Source organism: Felis catus, chromosome B4 (genome assembly GCF_018350175.1).
Source record: "Felis catus isolate Fca126 chromosome B4, F.catus_Fca126_mat1.0, whole genome shotgun sequence".
Taxonomy (NCBI): domain Eukaryota; kingdom Metazoa; phylum Chordata; class Mammalia; order Carnivora; family Felidae; genus Felis; species Felis catus.
In genome coordinates, this window is record NC_058374.1 from 104,479,287 (window position 1) to 104,504,409 (window position 25,123).

At 33.6% G+C, this 25,123-nt stretch overlaps 1 protein-coding gene across 24 annotated transcripts in view; it reads right to left on the minus strand.

The window, feature by feature from the left end:
* Window positions 1–25,123, minus strand: part of PPFIA2 (PTPRF interacting protein alpha 2) — a 478,195-nt gene that overhangs the window by 178,103 nt on the left and 274,969 nt on the right. For 22 of the 24 annotated variants that reach the window (XM_019835280.3, XM_019835277.3, XM_019835279.3 and 19 more), the window contains 3 exons: window positions 20,676–20,777; window positions 10,032–10,196; window positions 3,926–4,000 (listed from right to left, as the gene is read on the minus strand). In XM_019835280.3, coding sequence (XP_019690839.1) covers window positions 3,926–4,000; window positions 10,032–10,196; window positions 20,676–20,777 — 342 coding nt within the window. The remainder of the gene's footprint in view (window positions 1–3,925; window positions 4,001–10,031; window positions 10,197–20,675; window positions 20,778–25,123) is intronic. The other 2 variants (XM_019835282.3, XM_019835290.3) reach the window with 1 other exon arrangement.

The window sequence follows — 25,123 nt, forward strand, 5'->3', positions numbered from 1 at the left end:
AGAACAATGTGACAACACTGGTTAGAACAAATCTATACAATGAAATTTGACAAATATATATTAATCATGAGGTTCATATCACTGTGGTGAATACAATAAATACAAATGAACAAGATGCAGTCCACTTTATCAGGGAACTAACCACTTAGGCTTAGACAGATATATAATCAACCCCAATAGTTGTTGAACAGTCATAATAAATGCTGAAGCAATGAGCTTTAGCAATTTAAACTAAGGAGTGATGACTGTTAGCAAGAAATCATAAAATATTTCATTAAAAAGGTAATGTCTGAACTTGAGTTTAAATGGGGAAATATGATTTCAGTGTGTGAATTGGGGTTGTGGAAGCATTCCAAGAGAGACATTAGCATAAGACGCAGGAAAAATGTTGGCTGATTTCAAAAATAGTGAATACTATATTTTAACAAGACCTTAGAATGACTCAGTCAGGGCAGTAAGGGGGTGGGAGTTAGAGCTAGATTTGTAAGTTAGGACCATTGAAGAGATTCTTGATATATCCCTATATTATTAACATATGATAATACAGTATATCGTTATGTTATTAATACACTAATATGCTATATATTACATATAAGTATATATTACACATTAGAATATGTTATTAAAAATAGTCACTATGATTAGAGCTTTGCTTAGCAAGTTTAACCTTGGAAATTATATAGCAGAAAAGGATAGGAGACAAGAATAAATAAAAATCTATAGTAATATTCCAAGTGAGAATTTATGAAGACCTGAACTATAGTGGTTTTAATGTATATGTAAAAAGAAGGGAGTAAATGAGTAGCCACAGTTAAATGGAGGGATTAGCACTGCCTGAATACAGAGAGTTAAGACAAATTCAGAGATAACAACATTTTCTAGTAGGAGAGAATGGCATATTAGGAGACATAACCTCTCTAGGTTCATCTGTAAAATAATAGCAGTACCAAACTTCCAGGATTATTCTGCTGATATATATGTATAATATAACGATGACAGAATAAACTACATTCTATCATTTTCTCAGACTCTACAAATATATATCTATATATCTATATATAGATATCTATATCTATATCTATATCTATATCTATATATATATCTCAAGGTATCACTTGCAGTCTTAACCTCTGCTCTCTGATTTCTCCTTTCTGAATTTTGGAACTGAAACAATTCAGGAAAATGTTTGCATAGATTCCTTGCTATCTGGATGGTTATTATCACTACCAGAAACTCACGAATCAGATTCTGATAATGTGGTATCCTCACTTGTCAAGCTTGCTATATGAACTCAAGAAATGCATAGATTGAATTATAAGGGACACTTGTAAGTATTTTTAATTTTAATTTAAAATCTGAAGCAGCAAATGAAATTTTCCCCAACGCTTTGCTAATTGAGCCATATGCAGAATTTTGTTCTAGTACCTGGTTGTTTTTGGCTATGTTACATATTTTTGTTTGGTTCTTAAGAATGTGTTCTTCAATAGTTCTTTTTTTTTTCTATAAAAAATTGTCCTTTGTTTTCTAAAATATTTTCAGTTACTTCCTCTAATAATCAAACTTTACCTATTTCCCCTTTCTAAAACTGCCAATAATATACATTTTTTCTAAGCTTATTTTGTCAGATTTCTAAATGTTTCTTATCATCAATACATGACGCCTTACTTATAAGAGATTTCATGTACAACTGCTGTTCTAAGAACTCACACTGCAGGTGTCTTCTGATCTTTCTCTCTCTCTATTTTTGATTTTCATAGTGAAATATAAATTTCATTATGAAGTAAAAGTTGGTTTTTCCCATGCACTCTCTCTTAAAATCATTAATTATTTATAAATAATTTATTGTTAGAAAACTAAGATAAGTTTGCTACCCCTTTCCCCATCTGTGGATATGTGGCTTCCTAAGTAGGGAGTCTGGTTAAGCCACCTGGAAGTTAATAAAAATCAACAACAAAAAGAAAACATATTGAAGTTAATAATGAGCACACAATTACTATCCTCTTATACAAATTATTTAAAACAAAACAAAAAGCATTTAGAAGGACGGCAGTAATTGTAGAATGATGTTAATGATTTAAAATATATTTAATTTATATATAAGAATCAAATGGACCATGCTGCCTATAAGAGACTACAAAAAAATTTGAGGCTAAAATGTTTAAGACAACCAGCAAAAGTCTTTCCTCTGCTTTGGTTCCCTCAAGTGTTGTTCTCCCATTTTATATCTAATTGAACTATTCAGTTGCCATTTCTGGAGCTAATTTTCAGCTCCTCACTTAAACTTGAGGGATATTTTTATTGCAGCATACATACTTTGGCCAAGGGGTCTCACCTCACCTTTGTTTATAACAGACAGAGGCTTTATTACTGTATGGTAAGCAAGGCTTTCATATTCGTAGTTGCCAAAGCTTTTGTTTCTCTACCCTTAATGATAAAATGTTTTGAGGGATGTACCCAAAATAAATGTACTTTTAAACATACAAGAAAATCAAAATTAACAATGATAAAACACAAAATAAACAAACATTTAATATTTTCTTTCTGGACGTTCCAGGAATGCATATACCTGCTGTATAGGTAAAACCTATCCTTTCTCATAAAAAGACTGAGTTCTTCGTCATCATCCATTATCTCAGAGGTTCTTTTCTTCTGTGATGACTAAGATGTACCAATCTCTTATTTCCCTTTGTTTTATTTACTTACTTATTTTTATTTATTTGAAGCCATCCAGTTTATTCAGCTGAACTGAATGCTTTGTCTATTTATTTTTTAACTATTATGCCACCGTTTATGTTTTTAACACAGCTAGCATTTAGTTGACATGGAACTGATTGTCTCTGCAATTAAAAGTCCATTTTTTCTAAAGTTTAAGTTGTTAAACCCAGAACAAACAAAGGCAAACTTTAAACTTGTTTTTTTTTTTTTTTTTTGGTTTAGCTTATTTTAAAGAACAAGGTGATTTGTACTAGATGAAATTTTTAACATGCCTTAAAAATGTGTATTTGTGTGTGTAATGTAAATGCAAATATTATTGTAGTAAGAATGCCCTGATAATACTTATAATTAATGACATTAGCTGCCCACATATTTAATTATTTAAAATAAGAATATTTTGTAGAGTTATTTTAGTATGTCCAACTAGCCAACGCCAATATTTACCTTACTGGAATACATTTCTGGAGGAAAAAGTAGCCTTACAAGTATTCTCTCTCTTAGAGACAGAGAAAGAGATGGGTCGATTTTAGTGGCCTATACATATTATTGTTTATATATTTTAATATATTCTTTTACAGATATATATATATATATATATAGATATATATATATATATCTATATATATATATATATATATCTGGTCTAGTGACCCAAGTTAATCTGTATACTAAAAACCAAAATAAGTCAATTTTTCTACAGAAAAAAACCCACAACTTTTTAAATCTCAGAGATGGTTATAATACCTTAGACATGAATGAGAGCAAGAGAAGTGGATTTAATGGTGCCACTAAACACGGGCATGATGCTTTAGATGATAAGAATAGTAAGAACCTTCAGGGAAGTATGTTTATATCTCCAAGGACTTAACTTCATTTGTGCCATTTTCTAAGTTTAGCAGATATTTGACATGCTTTCCAATTTTGGAGCTGTGTTTTACTCTCTGAAAGGACTGGCATTCTGACTGCAGTCTTTCTAAGCCACTTTGTCACTAGAGCTTGATAATTTTCTTTTCATCTTTAAGTGACTGATCTGAACCACCAGATATCAGGAAACATGACTCTGGCAACTGGTTTCAACACACCTTGTTCAGTGGCATATACAGAATGTAATTTATTTTTTGTGACAGTTTTAATCAAAGTGATGTGAAACACAAGGGCTATAATGCTCGTGATATCACACCTCAAAAGAGGAGAAAGTTTGGTATGTTACCTCCTGATTAGCAGCAGCTAGTTCTTCTTCCAGTGCAGAGACTCTTTCTAAAGAAACCCTCAGTCGCTCCCTTACCTAGAAGAAAAACCAAAATATGTGCAGTAATGTACATCCCATACATGTTAAACTGTGCTGAATCCATCATTAACATTATCCGAGACAGTCATATTTGGCGAATTTTTAACGTAGTTATAGCCCTAAGTGCTCATAAATTCTATGAATACATTGTCACCTTATAGCATCTCTCTATCACGGTATTTCCTTATAAGCAAGTCATTTTAGTCTCAATGACAGAATTTCTAACGGGAAAGAGACAGACCTGCTTATTCTTAATTCTGACTCACAGTAAGTGGAGGCAAAGTTCAAAAATATATTATGAATTCCCCTGAAAAAGACTCACTGATTAAGTAGGAGACATAGGCAAAATCTTTCTTTCTACTTTTTAAAAAATAATATGTGAGCTTCATTTGGTATGAGTAACTTCATAAAAGATTCTCAGAATCTGAAAAAATGTTGTCTGTTGCTCATAATGTTGTATTAGTTAGAGGTCTACATTGCTACTGAGGGATTGAAAACTATTTGATTACTCTGGAATTCCTAACTAGCTTCCAGATACCAAAGGTTAAGCCATCATATTTTATAGAACCGAATATTCTGCACATTTAGTTTGAAAATATTTATGATTTGGAAATAATATGATTTACAAATGTTTCACAAATAAATGAAACTAAAGAAGTGGTCTTTAATTCTTGCTTTCTTAGAACTTCTAAAATTGTTTTAGTTATTATATGTTCAGATCTTTTAGATATGCTCTATATTACATATACGTAAAATATATATTATCATGTAAAAATTTAAGGAATTCAGAGAAAGGATTTTAACTGAATTTAATTTAATTTAATTTAATTCAAATTGGAATTAAAATTAATGTCTACAGTGACTTAATTTTCCTTAGAAAAGAATCAATAAAATACACAGTTCTTCAACTTAAGATGCAATTCATGGTGAATTTTTGAATATGAGCTAACATAGAATTTGCTCCATGGGAATGTTATAGTATTTGTGCAGTTAATATGTATTTTAATATATATTTTTATTAGCTCTAATTTTATTAATGAATTGACAGTATATTTTAGTGTATCACATTTTCCTATTTTAAAAAGATAAGATTTAAGTGATAATATAGGTTAAATATATTTTAGAAATTCACATAATAATTAAAGTTGAATTTAATGTTACTTTTCAATTAGTAAGCAGACAAAAACCCCCCACTAATATCCTATTAATCTAGAATCTAACAAGAAATTTTAAAAAATATCAATTATATTTTTGTGCTGTATAATGATAACTGATACATATTCAGGTGACTGGGTGCACTTCACTCCTGAAATGTATCTTTAGTTAGAAAGAATAACTATCTGAGAGGAGTTTAATATGAATTATATTTAGTTATGCTCAAATCCTCTGAAAATTAGTAATATGTACATGAATTGATATTTGATATCAAAGATAATTAATTACATAGGATCTTTCATGATATTTAGGTGTGCTAGATAGCCTGACACGTACCCATGCTGTTTGACAAATATCCAATTGTTCATTAAAATGCATAAAACTAATAATACTGATTAATACATGAACAAGAACTACTTGAAAGGAAGTCTTTGATGATTTGACTTGGGGAATACTTTTTTTATGAGCAGCCTGGATAGATGTAAAAGAAGCAAATATCTGAAGGCTGAAAATAAGGAGGATTGCTGATGCGTGGAATTCAGATATCAACAAAAATCTTAGTAGATGTGCTTGATATTTAACAGGGTTGATTATAAAGTTTTACACCCACTTCCTAAAATACCAGCTATAAAATTCAGGTGTTCTGAGTGAGAAAGTTCTAAGAATCGTAGTTGATGAGAAGAGCAATATGAAATTGTCAAAATGTAAGTTAACGATCTCACTATAAGCAACATTGAATACTATCACATTAACACTGCTGTGAAGAGGTTAGGTGTCTTATTTTAAGATATACTGATACACTGGAATGTTTCTAAAAGAGTTCTTCAAATAATTTACAGAATGGCTGAAACCAGGCTATCCTGTAGGCTAAAGTATCTTCCTGACTTTCTTTGCTAAACTGATGATCACAAAAATTGTTCTAATATGATTCCTATTTACCACAAAGTTAAACATTTTTATTCTCATTATAGTGAGTCTTCAAAGGGTAAAAAATCATTAAGCTTATCAAACAACTTGAATATAGAATAACCCCTCAAATAAATTTAGAATGGTATCTACAGCTTGAGATTATATTACCCACAAAGTAATGAATCTAAAGGTGTCTCTACAAGAAAATCAAAACAATTTCTGAATATATTTTGAATTAGTTGTAAATCCAAAAACTGGGGCGGTAAATATCAATACATTATGAGATAAACGTATGATTCATGTTTTTATTAGGATAAATTATTCTCTGTATTTAATTCATATTGCACTAATTTCTGCTAAACTGAATAAGACAAACAAACAAACAAAAAAGGTGGGATGCAAAAAAGTAACTTTTCTAAGGCATAAAGAATCCCAAAATTTTACCTTGTCTATATAGCTTAAATTGCATTAGCAGTGAAAAAAATATTGTCTCTGACCAGCTTTTAGCTTTTTGCTCTGCTCTGCTAAGCACAGCACCAGCAGAATGACATAATTACCTTTACTTTCCTTGTTGGATTTGGTGTGCTGTGGAACTATCTAGACATGATTGATATGTCATGAAAAATTATAATTTTAACTTTTTTTTTTCTAAATGTAAGTACACAGGTGATATCCTTAGCTCTATATGTAACCTTTTCTGATTTCTTTTGCTATTTAACCACATTCAACGCATCCACTGTTTGTAGTCTCTTAGTTAATACATGTTAATGTTTTAATTTATAGAACTATAGTATAACCTCTAAAATATTTATATACACCTAGAATTTTTTATTTATAGTTTCATCTACTATATCAATTTTCTTCATAAGGGTATAAAAAATAACTAAAGAATTTTTTCCCCAAAGGATGTTTCAAGGCTACATACATCCTATCCCTGAGAATTTAAGATAAAATAATTCCCTAAAAATAACAAATGTGTTTCAGGATGAAAAGAAACTTTGGTGGAAGAAGCATACATTCCAAATTAAAAGTAAGGTACGGCAGGGTTTCATTTTGGAATTATCAGTCCTATAACAGAAAACATTGTAAATGTTTTCTCCTTAGACCAGAAGTTCAAATCCAGTTTTGGCAATATAATATTAGATCACAGAAATATGTATGGAGTGCATATATATATTTACTATGAATTTTTACTTATACTTAAACATGTATATTTATCATTTCCTCCAGCCTCCAAAATTGGTTAACACACTGGAGAGTGATATTCAAAGTTACGGTCAGTCTTCACTAATAAGGAAAATTCAAACTTACAACTCAGTGGATGTATAAATAAGGACATTAATAATGACAACTGCCAGTAATTGTAATCATCCATAGCTATGCTTAATTTTCTCTACTTTGTTTAGCTCTTCGTGTGTAACTTTACCCTGTAAAGTTGGTAGTGTCTTGTCCTCAAGAAATGGTTAATTGCATCTTCTTCTGATCATCTCTCTGTATTATAACATAGTATCCATAGTACTTATAGAATGTTGTAATTTGTTTCCCCACCCTTCCTAGCCTCTTGAGTAGCTGTGAGCTATTCCTAGGGGAACTGTCCATGAAAGCACAGATTAATCCTTCAATAACTAAATAAAATGCTACTTAAAACAAGCATGTGGATCAACAGTAACACCAACATCTTTACTTAGTTTGAAAGTTTTATCAAGTGCTGAAATTTATTCACATTAACAGTAATACTCATTAACATTCAATGAGCACTTGGCATATGCTAAGTACCATATAAGAGTTTTTTGCACATCAGATCACATTTAATCCTCATGGCAATTCTATGAGCTAAGTACTATTAGCTCTCCATTCAAAAGAGGAAAACAGATGTTTAGAGAAGTCACTTGTCCATATCTGTCCAACTCCAGAATCCAAGCTCATAACACTTTTCCTTTAGACTGTTCAACAATACTTAGCTGATAATCACTTCAGTTGCCTATTAACTAACCAATGTCCCTAGAACTTCTGGTGAGTTAGTACATACTATTACAGCTCCTAGCGCCATAGTATAAAATGCTTCATTTAGTTATGCTAAACTCACTGAATGTCTACATAGTAGATTATTTGTCTGGTCTAAGTTGTGCAACAACTATTTTCTTCTTAAATGTATTCACACCCATCAGGTTATTTGTCCTGAATACTGTTTACTGCCTTGCATGCATTCTTTCATAAGATACCGCTCAAGTGATGTGGGAGTGCATATAGGGAACTTCTAAGATCACACATTCTCAAGCACTTTCATTCAAGGCATTCAAAAGTATTACATTTTCTCTGGAGAGGCCGTGCTCTTCTTATACATCTGGGTCATTTTACATATTGATCCTGTTGCTCAGAGTATCTTTATTACTCTGCTTAAAAAACTCCTACACATTCTCTAATATTCAAGTCCAAATGTCATACCCTCTGTGAAGACATTCTTGAACTTTTTAAAATCACTTTCTCAAGTGGAATTAGTCACTTTTCCTGTGGCTCCCTACTGCATTGTACATACTGTTTCTTAACATTACCCGTTATTGACCCGTGAATCTCTAGCAATAACTTTGAACTCCTCAGTCGTAAGGACAATGTCTTATCTATTTTTGTTTGTCAACTATCTGTCTGACTTATAATAGACATTCCATAAATATGAAGTCTTGCAAATTCTTAACAATGTATTTTTTTAATAATAAAGGGAATATGAACTTAAACATCAAACATATTAAGTATTTGATACTTGATAGTAGTGATATTATATTTATCAAGGATCTTTATATAATATCAATTTCTATCTTACTCAAAATTATTCATAAGCTACTTTCCTCTCATGGCTAAAATGAAAAATAAGCTACAATTTCTTCTTAACAATCTAGAAGGTAGAATTATAGTTATCCTTATGCACATACTTCACATAATACCCTGGTCTAAGACCATCTGAAAGACCAGTGATAAAAGTATATATGTACATAAATTTTAACTAGAGCACAAGTGTCTGCATGCTTAAAACCTAGATACAACCAGGTAGTAATCTCTCATTTGGATTTTAATACTCAGAACTTATCAGGTACTTTCTAATTGAAGTGCCCCAATTCCCACTCTACAAAATCCTAAAGCTTTATTAATTTTAAAAAGTTAATTCTGTAACATTTCACAAAATTAAAATCATGTCATAAGCCTTATTAATCTCCCAAGGATATTATCATCATATTGGCTTATTTATGTCAGTCGAAGTTTTTTGAGTAACAGCTAAAAGAAGCTTACTGCCACTTTTTTAAAAAGACCTAAAGCAGGTTTTCTCCACTGATACCTTATGCTGTTATATTCAGAGATTCCTCAAAATATATACTCAGAATATATACTCAGAAGGTATCAGAGATCGAATAAAATGTATGCTTCTAATATAAACCTCCAAAGGTTAGAGTATACATCCAATTTATACTTCAAGATATGTCGAATTTCCAGTTAGTGGTCTTCTGTGTTGGGATCTATAGACATGCATTTCAGAGAGGGGCTGGGAGGAGAGAAAGAGAAGGAGAGAGAGGGAGACTAAATGACAATATTAAATTTCAAATGGCCATCTGGACTAGGACCATAATGCACCACAATAAAAGTGTAACTTGATAAGCCATAGATTCGGTGGTATTAAAAAAAACAGGGTTATGAGCATCACCAATATACACACAATAATCCAGCTGCAGTTATAAAAATGATTTTCCTATAATTCAAACGTGTTTCTCTGTACTCATTTACGTCAGGAGTCAGCTGAGTCATGGATGAAGACAAGGAACCTGATGTTCATGACGAAAGCACAGTGAAGCTTGAAATCTCCTGTCAATACTCTTTAAAATTGGTAGCTGAAGTTTATTTTATTTTTTTTAAATTTCAGCTTCACTGAGGTATAATCGACACATAAAACTGTAATCAACCTTTCTAAATACTGTACCTTTTCATCCAAGGCCTTGTGGTGCTCAAACAAAGATTTCAGTGCCTTGAGAACCTCGACTTCACTGGACACTCCCGAGGGGGACTGGGCTTGCCGTTTTACCACCGTCATTCTTAGCGACCTTTCGTGTCGTGACACCAGGCATTCCAAGTGCTCCAGTAACAGCTATTGGGCGTAACAGAAAATGTAATTACCCTAAATGCAATTATCTTATGAACACAAGTTACTAATACTTATGAATGACTTCTATCTGAAAAGCTTGCAGCTTTACCTAGCATCTCATGATAACCTCAGAGTTTACCACAGGTAGCAGCAAAGAAGCACACACCTGAATCTAAGCCAGGGTCCATAAAAGGCATTAAAGGTCCATAAAACTGCATCTCTATCATATAATGGAATTACTCATTTAAAAAATGTAATGTAAATTCTTATTCATCCTTTTAGAAAATTTAATAATTTCAGCATGAGCTCAGTAGAAATAGAACACAAAACAGATGTGATCAAATAGAGTAATTATTGAAGAACATTGCACAATGCATGATGATTTTGTTAGAAGAGTATTAAAAGTCACAACTAACTTCATACACATTTGGTCATTTAAAATTGTTGAATTGAAAGAAATGAGCATAATTATGTTGCTCTGAATGTAATTATAGTGATAATCACATTTGTATAGTGATTATAGTAATAGTTATAATCACATGTTGCTATAAAAATCACAGTGAAAATCACTAATAATTTTATTTACAATTAATTCTTAGGTTACATAATAAAAAAGTAGATGCAACCAAGTGGAATATAGGAACTGAGGTTTTGCAATAGTCATTTGGGGAAAGAGGTTTTTAAATAACAGTCTACTTGGGAACCTACACTCACCCAGAGTAGCCTCTGGGGCCATGAAAGTCCAGTGAAAAGTGTCTCAGTCTGTTCCAGACCTAAAGAAATTTTACTTTCAAATGTTTTGTGTGGGGCGACTGGGTGGCTCAGTCGGTTAAGCATTCGACTCTTGGTTTTGGCTCAGGACATGATCTCACAGTTTTGTGAGTTCGAAAGCCTCACTGGGCTCTGTGCTGACGGTGCAGAGCCTGCTTGGGATTCTCTGTCTCCCTCTCTCTCTGCCCCTCTCCCAGTCATGCTATCTCAGTCTCTCTCAGGATAAATAAATAAACTTAAAAAAATAAAAATGTTTTCTGAATTGGGGCTTCACCTTCGTTTAGTTTAGTAAGGCAGTTCTGCTACTAAAAACAAAGATACCTGAAAAAAAAAACCTGCTGGGTTAACTTCTCAGTTATTAATATTTTGGTCAGGGAAGAATAATATATGAGCAGGAAGTTTTGTGGGAGAGATTTTCAGAAGGGTAGTGAAAAGGATAGGCTAACAAAGCAGGCAGAAGTTACTCAAATAAAATAAAGCAGAAGTTACTCAAACAAAAAAGGAAAAAGCAGATATAAGATACTGGGATGGAAAGAAATAAAGAAAACATATTTTTTCAGGAGTTTTCCTAAAGCTTACATTTCCTAAAGTAGTAAAAATGTTTGGTTTTCACAATGTCATTGTTCGATTCGGTGTCACATATTAGTGTCACATTTCTTAGTTCTTAATAAATTAATTTCTCTACATTCACCATCAGTAGTTATGGTTCGAAGTGTCAGAAAACTTTGCCATGCATTGGCACAGAAGAACACAAATCACTGAGACCCTAAATGTATAGATCAATAGGTAGGGATCATATTTAAGGGTCAAAATAATATTAATAGTTCTTCCGTGTGAAATGACACAATGTTTTCAAAGAGCTTTCCTTTTATTTCTCAATCTTTGATTATATTCATGGTATTCTACTCTCTTGAAGTCTACAGATACGTGTGTGCACTGGTTAAATCCGAGCTGTTTCACGTAGGTTATGGGAGTTTGTACAAACTTAACCCTAAAACAGAGAGTTATGGGAGCTGAAAAGAGGAGAGACCTACTTTGCATAGAGCAGTAAACAGATGTTTCATTGAGAGGATGATATTGAAACTGAGACTTAAAAGATGAGAAAGAGCTGGCCAAATGAAGAGCCAGAGGAAGAAAACTCCTGGAAGAGGACACAGCTGGGCATATCGAGGAACTGAAAATAGACTGGTGTGGTTAAAGCAAAGTTTGTCAGGGAAAGGCTAACATCAGATGATGTTGGAGAAATAAGCAGTGTTAAGTTCACACAGAGCCCTAGAACCTATGAGAAATAGGTTGCTCCCAAGCAGACTTTGCAGAGTCCAGATACTCGAGTTATCCGCCTCAAATGGTGTGCTGACACTGGCCCATACCAGCTTGTTAGAGGGGATTGTTAATTTTCAGGAATTCTGTGAGCCGGTGGTTAAACACAGTTATTGTTGAAGCTTAAATTATGTAAGCTTATAATTAAACAATATTTGAAAAGATAATAAACACTCAAAATGTATTAACTCCTAATTATTTTACTAAATTCCAAGTTTTTAATAAAATTCCTAAGTATTTTACCATTATCTACACTCTTTGGGGTGTTTACGTCTATTGCATCTGAAGGTAGAAATACCACAGGTTGGTTCCCTATTGTGCATCATTTCACTTCTCAGCTTTCAGTGATATCATGTTGGTAGCCTGAAGTCAGCCACCATGGGAGTATTAAAACCATGGGAATTCCAAATACTATAGGTTAGTGCTTTTAAAATTTTTTCTGGTAAAATAAATCATTTACCAGCATATCATTGTCACTAGCCATCAAGTCATCGGGTTGCGAGCCCAAACATTACAGAGCGGAGAAGGGCCATCATTACTGTGCCCTTTCTGAATCCCTGACCCATTGAATTGGTGAGTACAGTATAATGTTGTTTCTGAGGTTAAATTTTAGTGTGGTCTGTTATGAAGCAACAGCTAATCAAAAGATCTTCTCTAAGAGAACCCTCAACTATTTAGCATGGTAACAGTACTGAGGAAAAGAAAATACCAAATTTCTTGGATGTTACCTCTGAACCAGGACTAGTTAGTTCAACAATATGCTAGACAAAAATTAATCACCTTGTGGATATCAGCCTATTTCTCTGGCCACCACAATATTTGTTCAATGGGTATAGAAAGTGACCATGGTTTCAGGGATAGAAGTTATTCATTGACCTGGCAAAATGGGCTTCTCATCATTAAGGTTGATAGGGTTACCACCACAGCTGAATGGCCAAGCGACCAGCTGCAACCATCAATCTTGAACCCCTGACATGATAACAGTCCACCTAGAGGCCAGGCTAGTCACCTTGATGCAAGCAGATCACATCAAATCCCTTCCGTCAAGGAGGGGGTGTCTACCTTTTCTTAATGTAATAAATGTTTTTTTGTGTGTGTGGATATGGATTTGCCTTCTCTAATGGCTATGCTTCCACTGGCAATACCATTTTATCAAGATTTTTGCTTACAGTCTTGTTATCATACACATTACTTCTGACCAAAAAAAAACACATTTTAAAGTAAAGGGGGTAATGCAACTGACTGATGCCTCCAGCCTGGTTTCACTACACTATCACATCATTCAGAAGCAGGTGATTCTATAGAATGGTTAAAGGATCCAAAGAAGAGTCTGTCTTAGTTCAATCTTGAAAATAACACAGTGCTAGGCTGGGAGGCTATCATCCTGAAATTATGTACTTAGAGCTGGTGATGAATATGTATCAGTTCATCTACAGAAGTCCAAGAATTGAGGTTTAGAATTGGAATTTATAACTGCTATTAGGACTTTTTGACCAGCTGGAGAAAGGGGGATTTTTTTTTGTTATATTATATATACATAATGTATATTGTTCTCCCTCTTTATTTTATATTGGATACTTGATTCTGATTAACACTTAAAGTAGTCAGTAGGTTATAGAATATTAAGATATGATTGAGATTTAATAAGAGCAAGAGTATACATATGGACGAACCCTGGTTATGTAGCTACATTCATGGACTTTCTTTTTTGAGAAAAGGTGATTTTGTTTATGTTCAAGTATAGTTGTATTGCTGGATAGATACATGTCAGTATCACTGCTGTTTACAATTTTAATATGGAAGAGTACACCAAAAGTTGTAGTGGAGACGTATTTGTGGTTGCCCCCAATTTTTTGAACATATCCTCCATCTTTGATAGTTCTCTGCATTCTGAATGTCATCCTCCCAATACTGGATTAAAAACATTTCTCAGGCATGTTTAACCACTAGGTGGCAGACATGTGACTTAAGAGTCAGCCAACCAGAGTCACCCACATAGGGCAGATTCTGAAGGGAGCCAGATGAAGAAACTTGCTAGCATGGGGGTCCATTTTGTTGGCACAGGTGGTAGCAGAGGCTGCACGTTTCCGGGTCTGGGAATGTAAGGAAAACCCACAAGGCTAAGAAATATGGTCCTAGACATTGTGCACAGAAGTTATGTTTAGAGATTTCTCATATTCCTTAATTAATGTCTTCTTGATTAATACAGTTAAGCTGTACTGCTTTATGCAATTAGGAACTTTCATCTATCTAATAATAACACAAAATAATGTGTTCTTTAAAACAGACTTCTTAAGGGCTTAAGAATAGTGAATATTCCTCAATAGTTACTGAATACAAAGGGCTCCTGAATACTCCTCAATACTTAGGAAAATATTCTATAGAATATGTGCTTAATACTCACTTGTTGAATTGAAGTAAGATAAATGTAACTTATCTAGCCTAGAGAATGTGGCCAAAAATGTTCAAATCTAGCATATACCTACAGCTTTGAAGCTTACAAATTTAAATAAATGAAAAATAAAGAGGAATTCAATAAGATACCACTAATAATCTACTAATTACACACCTTTGCTAGGAGCTACACTTTTATTTATTTATTTATTTTGAGAGAGAGAGAGAGAGAGAGGGCACATGAACAGGGGAGAGGGGCCAAGGGAGAGAGAAGCCACGCTTAGCATGGAGCCCAAAACAGGGGGCTCGATCCCCATGACCCTGGGATCATGACCTGAGCCTGAATCAAGATTTGGACTCTCAGCCAACTGAGCCACCCAGGCATTCTGCTAAGAACTACTCTTTTTCTAATATTTAATAAATCTTGCCGAAGGCACTCTCCCTGGTGTACTCAAAAGACTGCAGGGACTACATAAATGGCCACTAGTTCTACAGTGTAATTCATTTCAAATGACCACAGATTAGGGGCGCCTGGGTAGCTCTCAGTTAAGCATCTGACTTCAGCTCAGGTCATGATCTCACAGTTTGTAGGTTCAAGCCCCACGTTGGGCTCTGTGCTAACAGCTCAGAGCCTGGAGACTGCTTCAGATTCTGTGTCACCCTCTGTCTCTGACCTACCCCCACTTGCGCTCTGTCTCTCTCTGTCTCTCAAAGATGAATAAATGTTAAAAAAAATTTTTAATGACCATGGTTTATATATATATACACACATATACACAAACATATAATATATGCATATGTACATATTGCATCATTGGAAATTTTTGAACTAAATTTCTAAAATTATACAACTTATTATTACATTTAAATTCCACCTAACCTATGTGAAATAAATTCTTTTCTTTTTTTTAAATTTTTTTAATGTTTATTTATTTTTGAGAGAGAGAGCCACAGAACATGAGCAGGGGAGGGTCAGAGAGAGAGGGAGACACAGAATCTGAAGCAGGCTCCAGGCTCCAAGCTGTCAGCACAGAGCCTGGCACAGGGCTCAAACTCATGAATGTGAGATCATGACCTGAGCTGAAGTCGGATGATTAACCAACTGAGCCACCCAGGTACCCTGAGTGTGAAATTATTTTCAATCACAAATGACATTCAAGTAGAAATACATTCTGGACTGTATACTAAATTTGGCTGCTGTAATACGGCCACATAATACATCAGTAACATCTGAGAATGAGAAACTTCAAACTAGTTGCTTTTGTGCTCAGTGTACTTAACATCCTCTACCCTCAAATACTGTTTACCATCCGTTACAGTTCTATGTAAATGCTTAGGTCTCATGTTGCAAAAGTTGTGCTATTAGTTATGTCCTTAGTTATGTTATATGTTAGTTATGTGTCCTCTTCTGCTTATCATATCCTATCAGAGCACTTTCAGATACAAGCACATATGCATGCACATGTGTCTTCACCTGCCTTCAACTGCTAGGGTCTTCCTTTCAATTGGCCTGTACTTTCTACTCATTGAGGAAGTATGTTTGAAGGGATTTTATTAACTAGTGTAGACAGAAGTTTGTCAAAAATGGGAAGCTTCTCTTTAGTAATGGAAGGGGTCTCATTGTAATTAAGCGTTTATTTGTATAATTTCTTGGCTTAAAACAAAAGTAAGGGCATTTTAAGGAATGTTTCAAATTAGGTCTTTAATTTGAATTGAAGATAATTAAGTCTTTTAGTTGGTGACCTATAAGATAAAATTATAGCTTTACTATTTATAATTGACATTAAGAATGCCTCATAATTTCTTTTACAAAGTCATGCAATAGCTACTTTCTAAAACACTGCCAATAACATAATACATTCTTTGAAATCTTCAGCCACAAAAACAGTTAAAATGGTTCCAAAACAATAAAAATTCTCCACTCTGATATTAAGAAACAATAACTGGTTTATTATTTCTGGTTTTCTTTTAGCTTTTTACTAATTAATTCTACTAAAACATGATAAGGTTTAGTAGTCGATCTGAGTTATGTTGAAATAATGGCAGGAGTAAATTATTTTCTATAAATATAATTTGCCTAAGTATGGTCAGAAAAGTTTTAGAAACAATAAATTTTGGGGGTGCCTGGGTGGCTCAGTCAGATGAGTGTCCATTGGACTTTTAATTTCAGCTCCAGTCATGGTCCCAGGGTCGTGCGATTCAGCCCCACATCCTACTCTGATCTGAGTAGAGAGCCTGCTTAAGAGTCTCTCTCCCTCTCCCCCTCAGTCCCTCTCCCCTGCTTTCTTGCTTTTTCTAAAATAAAAATAAATAAATAAATAAATAAATAAATAAATAAATAAATATTAAAAAAAAGAAAAAATAACAAATTTTGCCTAATCATTTTTCTATACTTACAGTGTGATAATATTAAACAGTAAAGTTTTTTGAATGTTTTTATAAATATTCTCTACAATTTTTGAAATTTCTACTTTTGCATGGTAATTAATAATATTAGGATGACTTTTATTTGGATGTCCTAAATTTAATTACTTGAGGCAACTGAATTTACTGATTACTTTGATTTCCTTCATTCATTCATATTTTTGAGCTGGGGACCAGGTGTTACTATAGTGACAAAATGATAAATGGCCACAACTTTCAGCTCTGACATCAGAATAAATACCTCGTATTTATCAATTTGCACACAATTGATACAGAATAAATTACTGAACATTAGAACTGAACTATAGAAAAATGGACAAACTCTCCTTTTTTCCTAAACACAACCCTTGTATCATGTATGATTTGCAAGTGACATTAGGAATATGGTCTCTTAAATATATATCCTGTGGTTAAGCTGAGAAGTAGATACCCTAAATGTGTCACTTATAAGCTGGGTGGCCTGGGGCAAATTATTTATATGTTAGTTTTACAATCAATTAAATGGGAATAATGAGATTTCTGTAAGGATAAAGTGAGTTAAACATACAAAAGATTTAGAAAACAGTTCACATGTAATTAATGTTAGCTAGTATAATATGATCATTATTATTAATTGCTATATCCAATAAATCATTTATTGAATTCCCTCTGACACATATATTCTTAATTGATTCAAGTATTATATAGTAGAGCCCTGTCTCATTTATTGTTTTGATGATACTCAAAATTAACACAAATACTCTATCCTCTTATGAGTTCTCTTTGCGGACTTTTTTTGTTGTTGTTATTTATCTCAATTCATGAGCAGATGTTAACTCGCCAACATGGAAAGAGAATGGTATCAGAATGCTGGAAATGGAGACACTCACTTCTACTTTAAACTGCCTCACAATATAAACCAAGAGCAAATTCTGTAGCTCTTTCTCTATGACTAAATAGTGGTGTTTACAGCAGGGAAAAACAAAACAAAACAAAAAACCCCAACAACAACAAAAAACAGAACATGTAGACATGTAGAAGGAGAAATTATTACATAAATTTATAAAAAGTATTACATTTTACAACATTGAGAGGGCATTATGGGGGAAGGAAGAAGATATGTTTGATTTTTAGCCCTGGATATTTTTTGGGGGAGGGTGATAGGTGATTATGTAACTTAGGAAGTTGATATGTAATTGATACTTTGCACAAAGAAGGTTCCATAAATCTTTTTTCCTTGGTTTAATCAACAACAAAAGTCCTCCACACAACTGCTTTAAGGAATGTGGAAAAAGTGTTTTTCTGCTCTATTCATGGTTTCAAAGCAAATATCATTCATGTTCAAAGTCATGTTTAAAATCAATGGCTTCTGTTACCCTACTGGAATTTAATATTTCTATCTTTCTCACTTTGACCCCTGAAGAGGTATTTCAAGTACAGCTTGCCTTACTTCCTGTATCCTCCAAGGTTCCTTTGCAGGTGTAACAGCTGCAGGTACTCCTGGACCTCGTGGAGTGTAATATGATGAATATTGTATGGATGCTGCTTCCTAGTTCTCTGAAATTAGTCACAATCAGGAAGGAATGAGGTACTCACTCCATATTGCAATGGTTTATTCTTAGGCAATGTCTTCTCTAAGCTGTTGTAAATCTTTGTTGTTTTTTTTTTTTTTTTTTTCCATAGACGTAACTTGAGTAATTATGCCAATGGTCTCATGGCTAAAGGCACAGGCTCTGAAGTTAGACTGCCTTAGCTTTCAAATGCCTTCTCTTCTATCTATTCACTGTGTAAGTTCTGGCAAGTTATATGCCTTTTTCTGAGCAGTTGCCTCCTCTGTAAAGTGGGGTTAATTATAATGTGTCCCTCATAGGCATTAAGAAGGAGTAAAGGGCTGTAGGGAAAAAAAAACTGTATAAAGAAGAAATACATAGCTAAAAGAAGAGTTTCTGGTGTATTTTAAATATGAGAATTAGTTGAAAGTCTACCAAGAAGTTTGCATTTCCCTCCATGTTCAGTTTCCGGATCCTACTTTTACATTTGGCTGTACTGTGCTACAGCAGGGAATGTAGCCTAAAGCATTAAAATGGAAAATAGTGAAATAGGGCAGAATAAATCTCATGGCAGAAATAAATTTTAAATTTGCATAAAAAATCATAACTTAAAAATCAAGGGTGAAAAAAATAGAAAAAATTCATCTGACACCCGATAACATGATCTAAACTGTCTTTGTTGTGTTCTCTTTGAGGCAGCCCATGTAACTGGCTCATCAAAGTCTCAATGAAAATCAATTCCTTGGGGGGCCTCGGTGGCTCAGTCGGTTAAGTTGTCTGAGTTCCATTCAGGTCATGATCTCACGGCTTTTGAGTTGGAGCCTGCATCAGGCTCTGTGCTGACAGCTCAGAGCCTGGAGCCTACTTCAGATTCTGTATCTCCCTCTTTCTCTGCTCCTCCTCTGCTTGTGCTCTCTGTCTCAAAAATAAATAAACATTAAAAAATAATAATAAAAAATAGAAAACCAATTCCTTGTGTGTATGCTGTGTGAATTCTCTTTACCATAAAATAAGACCCCTAAGAATAAGGAGATAAAACGAGTTTGATCATATAGCCATTATTCATACAATGCATACTTCTCATTAAAGGCACAAGCTCACTGTTTGTGGAGGTATTATTTTTATGTTACTTTCTAAGTCCAAGCATAAAATGAATACACTATTAACTATACCTCACTTTCTCATTTTATAGTATTAATCTGAGAGCGTTGTAACCCTGAAAATATTTTTCACCTACTTCATGTTGAAATTGAGTTATATATCCACACAGAAGTGTTTTTAGTAGAGAAATTTATAGGTAATCTGGTGATTTATATATTTTATGAAATTTAGTGACTTTTCCTTCTGAATAAGAAAATGCAGCATCTTTGATCAAATTCTGGACTTTAATGTCACAGGGCATAAGACTGAAAGAATATATGAGTTTCCAAGAACAGAATACAGTAAAGCCCATCAGTATCATGAAATCAGAACATCAGAACTGGAAATCTCAATCATCTTCTGAAATAGAAAAGGTATGCCTCTCTTAATCAGGAGAGTTCTGCTCCAGTGGTTTTATACGTTCTCTCTTTTTTTTCTTTTTTAATAAATACTTTGCTGGAGTGAAGCGAGGACCAATGCCCAGCCACTCCCTCACATCACCCCACAATTGAAACTTACACCCTCTTAAGCCTCACCTCTTCTGCCCACTTCCAGCCTCTGGGGTATTGGTCCCTTACTCCAATACAACAGTTTGGAAGTTTGAAACTCACTACTGAAATCCAGCCCTTCTTTTTAAACTCAAATAAAGCAAAAGAAAGAGGAATAAAAACATTTTCTAAGGCAACATAGTGATTTAGTATCTGAGACTGTAATTTAGGTTTCCGGCCTTCCTGTTTTGAGTTTTATAGAATATTCTCCTTAACTTTAAATAACACACTATGAGTTAGTATCTGCTTAAAGTCTTCCTCAAGCTTTAAAATATTTTATTTGTATGAGTATACAAGAGATAAGGCACTGCATTGTATATGGAATTAATTCCAAGCAGAGGCAGTTTTATACTTACTCTTGTGTTGTTTCTTTCAGCTTTCAGTTCAGAAATTTCTTCTTCCTTTTCTAGAAGTTGTTCCCTACAAGCATTGAGTTCTTTTGTCAGTGCAGCAAATTCCTGAAAAGGGAATAAATAAATTTGAAGACATATTTCAGATATAAAAAGAAATGTCCCACAGGGATAAAAAAAATCAAAATATAAACTTCTGAATGTAAAAAATGGAAATAATGACTTCAATGACAGGAATATAAATATATTGCTATTATTAAATTAATTTGGTTCCAATGGTCAGAGAATGCTAATCCATGATATTTAGCATTCACATTTTATTATAATATGTTGCTCAGATGAGTGTATAAAATATATTTCAAAATGTATCAGATACATCACATTGAAATTACTGGTTTAAATCTGGCCAATTTTGTGAACAACTCCAAAAATCTCACTTTAATCCCTATTTAGCAATGTTCAGACTGAGTATACTAAATCATCAAAAATCAAAACACAAAACAAAACAAAAACCATTACCGACAACAACAAAAATCCTACTAAATGCTATGCTATTTAGAGATTAAGATGTTCATTTATATGTTAACAAGATGAAAAAAAAGAATGTACCTCTTACAAAATAATAAATATCTAAGAGTTAATAAAATCATCTAGCAAATTATTAATTTATACATTATTCTGTTCTTCCCTTTGAAGCATAAGCACCTTGTGAACTGGGACTTTGTCTAGACTTCACTGCTACACTCTCAATGTCTAAGACATAGCGTGTACTCAGTATTTATTTTCAATAAAAAAATTAAGGGTTCTGGAGTAATCCTCTCTCCATGTGACAAATGACACTTTGGAGGAATCTTCAATGGCTTCCCCAAAATGGGATCAGAGATTGTATAATCTGGGTATTTTTACCATGAGGCAGAGAGTTTAGACACAGTAAAGATTGCTTAAAAAGAAAATCAAGAAACTTAATTCAATTATTTGGCTATTCCAATATGTAAACAAATATTATTTTAAAATAATTTTGAAAAATAGTAAAGAGATCCATGTTATCATTACAATGATCATTAAATTATTTAAAAGTTATTCTCAGTAATAAAACTGAGAATTGTTAAATCTTTGCCAAATATTTAAATATTTGGGAAAACGGCCTGTGCTCAGAAGTCACTGTCAGAGGATCAAACATAAAAATGAAAATCAGGGAGACAGTTTGGTTAACCTAACCTCTCTAAAGGCAAATATAGTCAAAAGTAAGTGAATATGATGATTATGCAAAGCTGGGAAAGATTTAGGGTTTATATTTTTGTTTGCTTCAAACCATTTATTTTGTTGAGTTTCTGAGTGGCTATAGCCCAAGTGGGTACTTCAAAGACCTCAGAGCAGACTTAGAGCTTAGAATCAAGATGAAAGAATTCATTGTTACACTTAGGCTAGCATTATAGATAAATGTTTTCTCCCCCCATTGCTGCCTGCTTAAATGTTGTTGATAGTCTCTGAGCATATTCTTTAAGCGGAGAATGGAAATAAGCAACAAGTAGAAAATAATAAACATTTCCATAAAAAAAAACTTTTTAAGAACAGCATAATTTTGATGGAGAAAAGAAGAAAGTGACAATTCCGTATTATATATTGTTAACAGAGGCATTTAAAAGTAATCTTTATGGATATTACTAGACAAAACATAAATCGAATCTATGTTTAACATCATATCAATTTAAAAAATATATCTGGGTTTATCTTTCTAGAGATGCAGCTTACTATATATGAACAGAAAGACAAAATACCAGAAGGAAGAAATATTTCAGAATTTTAACATGATATATTTCCAGGTGGTAAAAAAATAAGTGAGGTTTGTTTGTTTTTTTTCTGCTTCCTCCTATGTATTTTTATCATCAAAACTCTCTACAATGAAGAAATATGCTTTTATGCTTAGAGAAGAGAAAAATACAAATTTATAAATGTACTGAAGCAATCACGTATTCAAAACCGAGGACGGCAATTGGTCAAGATGTTATTGGCGATAGATGACTTTGGATTTGTTTTATTTTTTATCATGGAACTGAATCCGAGCACGCTATTTGGTGACTGCTTGTATTAAGATTAATTTTAAATTTATTAACTTCCTAGCAAATTGCAGGCACTGCTTGACATTCCTTATCTCTTCTTGCTCTCCCCTAAATAACCAGTCGGGTAGTCTCATTCCCATTTGATGGCTGAGAGAACTGAAATACTAAGACTCAAATCTTAAGTTCATGAAGCTCACAACCCATAGAAAGAGGGTTAGACTGTGAACATAGTTTTCTAGACCCCTTGTCTAGTGCTCTTCTACTATATCACTTCACCCTAGCTGTTTGTCAGGTTTATATGATTCAGATTTGAAGTGCATTTATCAGTAAGTTTCCCCCCCTTATCTGAAGAATTAGATAACCATTACGTAAACCATCCCTCTTACTCAGTCCAAAGGGAGTATGGGGAACTAGAAGGCCCAAGGCAAAGTATACCTTCCATGCAGAGTAACAAGAATTTGACAAGCACATTCTGTGTATCTGGGACTGCATTAGATGCAGACACCACATATAGAGTTAATCATCAAATGTTTTTATACTTTTCCTGTGACATTTGTCTCCTCTGTACCTACTTCTCCATCCTTACTGTGAAAATGAACTGAGTTTTATATATCTTTTATGAGATAATAATTACACCAAAAATAATTAACACTGATTCAGCCCTTACAATATGCCAGGTACTCTGCCAAGCAATTTGTATGATCTCATAAATCATAATAAAACTCTGTAACAAAATGCTAGAATGTCACTAAATAAAACTAAACACTCTTACATGCAATCCAGCAATACCACTCCTTAGCATTTACCCAAAGGAGTTAAAAAGTATGTCCACATAAAAATATGCACATAGATATTTATAAAAGTTTTATTCATAATTGCTAAAACTTTGAAAGCAACCAAGATGCCTTTCAATAGGTGAATGAATAAACTTTGGTACATTCAGACAATAGAATATTATTCAATGCTAAAAAGAAATGAGCTATCAAGACGGGAAGAGACACGGAGGAAACTTAAATGCATGCTACTAAGTGAAAGAAGCCATTCTGAAAAGGCTATATATACACTGTATGGTCCCAACTATGACAAAAGCAAAACGGTGGAGATCAGTGAATGACAGGGTTTGGGTTGGGGAAGAGCACAGAGGATTTTTAGGGCAGTGATAATACTCTGTAAGGAGAAATGTTAGATACATGTCATTATATACTTATCTAAACTCATAGAATCCACAACACCAAGAGTGAACAATTACCAAGAGTAATGTAAACTGTGGACTTTGGGTGATAATGATGTGTTAATGTAGGTTCATCAATTGTAATAGATGTACCATTTTGATGGGGGGTGTTGATAATAGGGGAGGCTGTTCATGTGTGGGGGTAGGAAATCTCTATACCTTCCCCTAAATTTTGCTGGGAACCTAAAACTGCTCTTAGAATATACAGTCTTAAAAACAAATCTCACTGAGGCCTAGTGAAAATAAGAAATTTGCCCAATGTTAGAGAGTCAGTCAGTGCTATAGATGGTAACTTGTTTGTTTTTTCCTCCTGATCTTTCTAATTTGTCCTTCTTTCAGTCTTTGCAAAAAATTTATTGGTCTCAAGCTCACAAAACTTCTCAGAGCTTCCTACTTTCAAACACACCAAATGTAAACAGACTTTAACTTTTAAAATTGAAACACTCTAAAACATGGCCCTTTCATAATTAATTCACTTTATCATTGAACAATAACTACCCTTTTGAGCAGGAGTCATTTTGCTCTGCCCTGACATTAGCATTTCATATGAATTACTTAATCTCTTCCCTATTTTTCAGATGAGGATGCTGAGGCTTATTATGGATGAATAACTTGCTCAAGGTCACACAGCTACAAATAATCCACCCTGATTCCAAAACTCCTTAATTTCTGCAACACTGCCTTCTTTGGGCTGAAAATGAAAAATTATCAAATTTCTTAATAGTTCCAATTGATACAAACTTATCATCCTTCTTATCCATCCACCCACACAACATTTATGGGGCACCTACTACATTTCAGACCCACTGCTAGGTGCAGAGGACACAGATAACTTAACACTAGCTGCCCTGACCTCCTAGGTCTTTCAGAATTCACATTTGAGGGGCATTAGGGGTTTTTGTCACTAAAAGCCCATCACTAAAGTTACACACACTTAACTTAATGTTAGTCTACATTCTTAGAGACATTGTTGATTTACAGGTGACTCTGAAATGTAAAGCCTCCTTCTTAGAAGGTCCGTCTTCTGCATCTACCACAGATTTTTCTGTCTTGTTTCTATTTCCACCTTTCCATTTCATCTCTCTCTGTTTTTCGATTTCTTTCTTTCACATACTATCTCTTAAACATCCTCTTCCTATACTCCTTATATTTCCTTATACTCT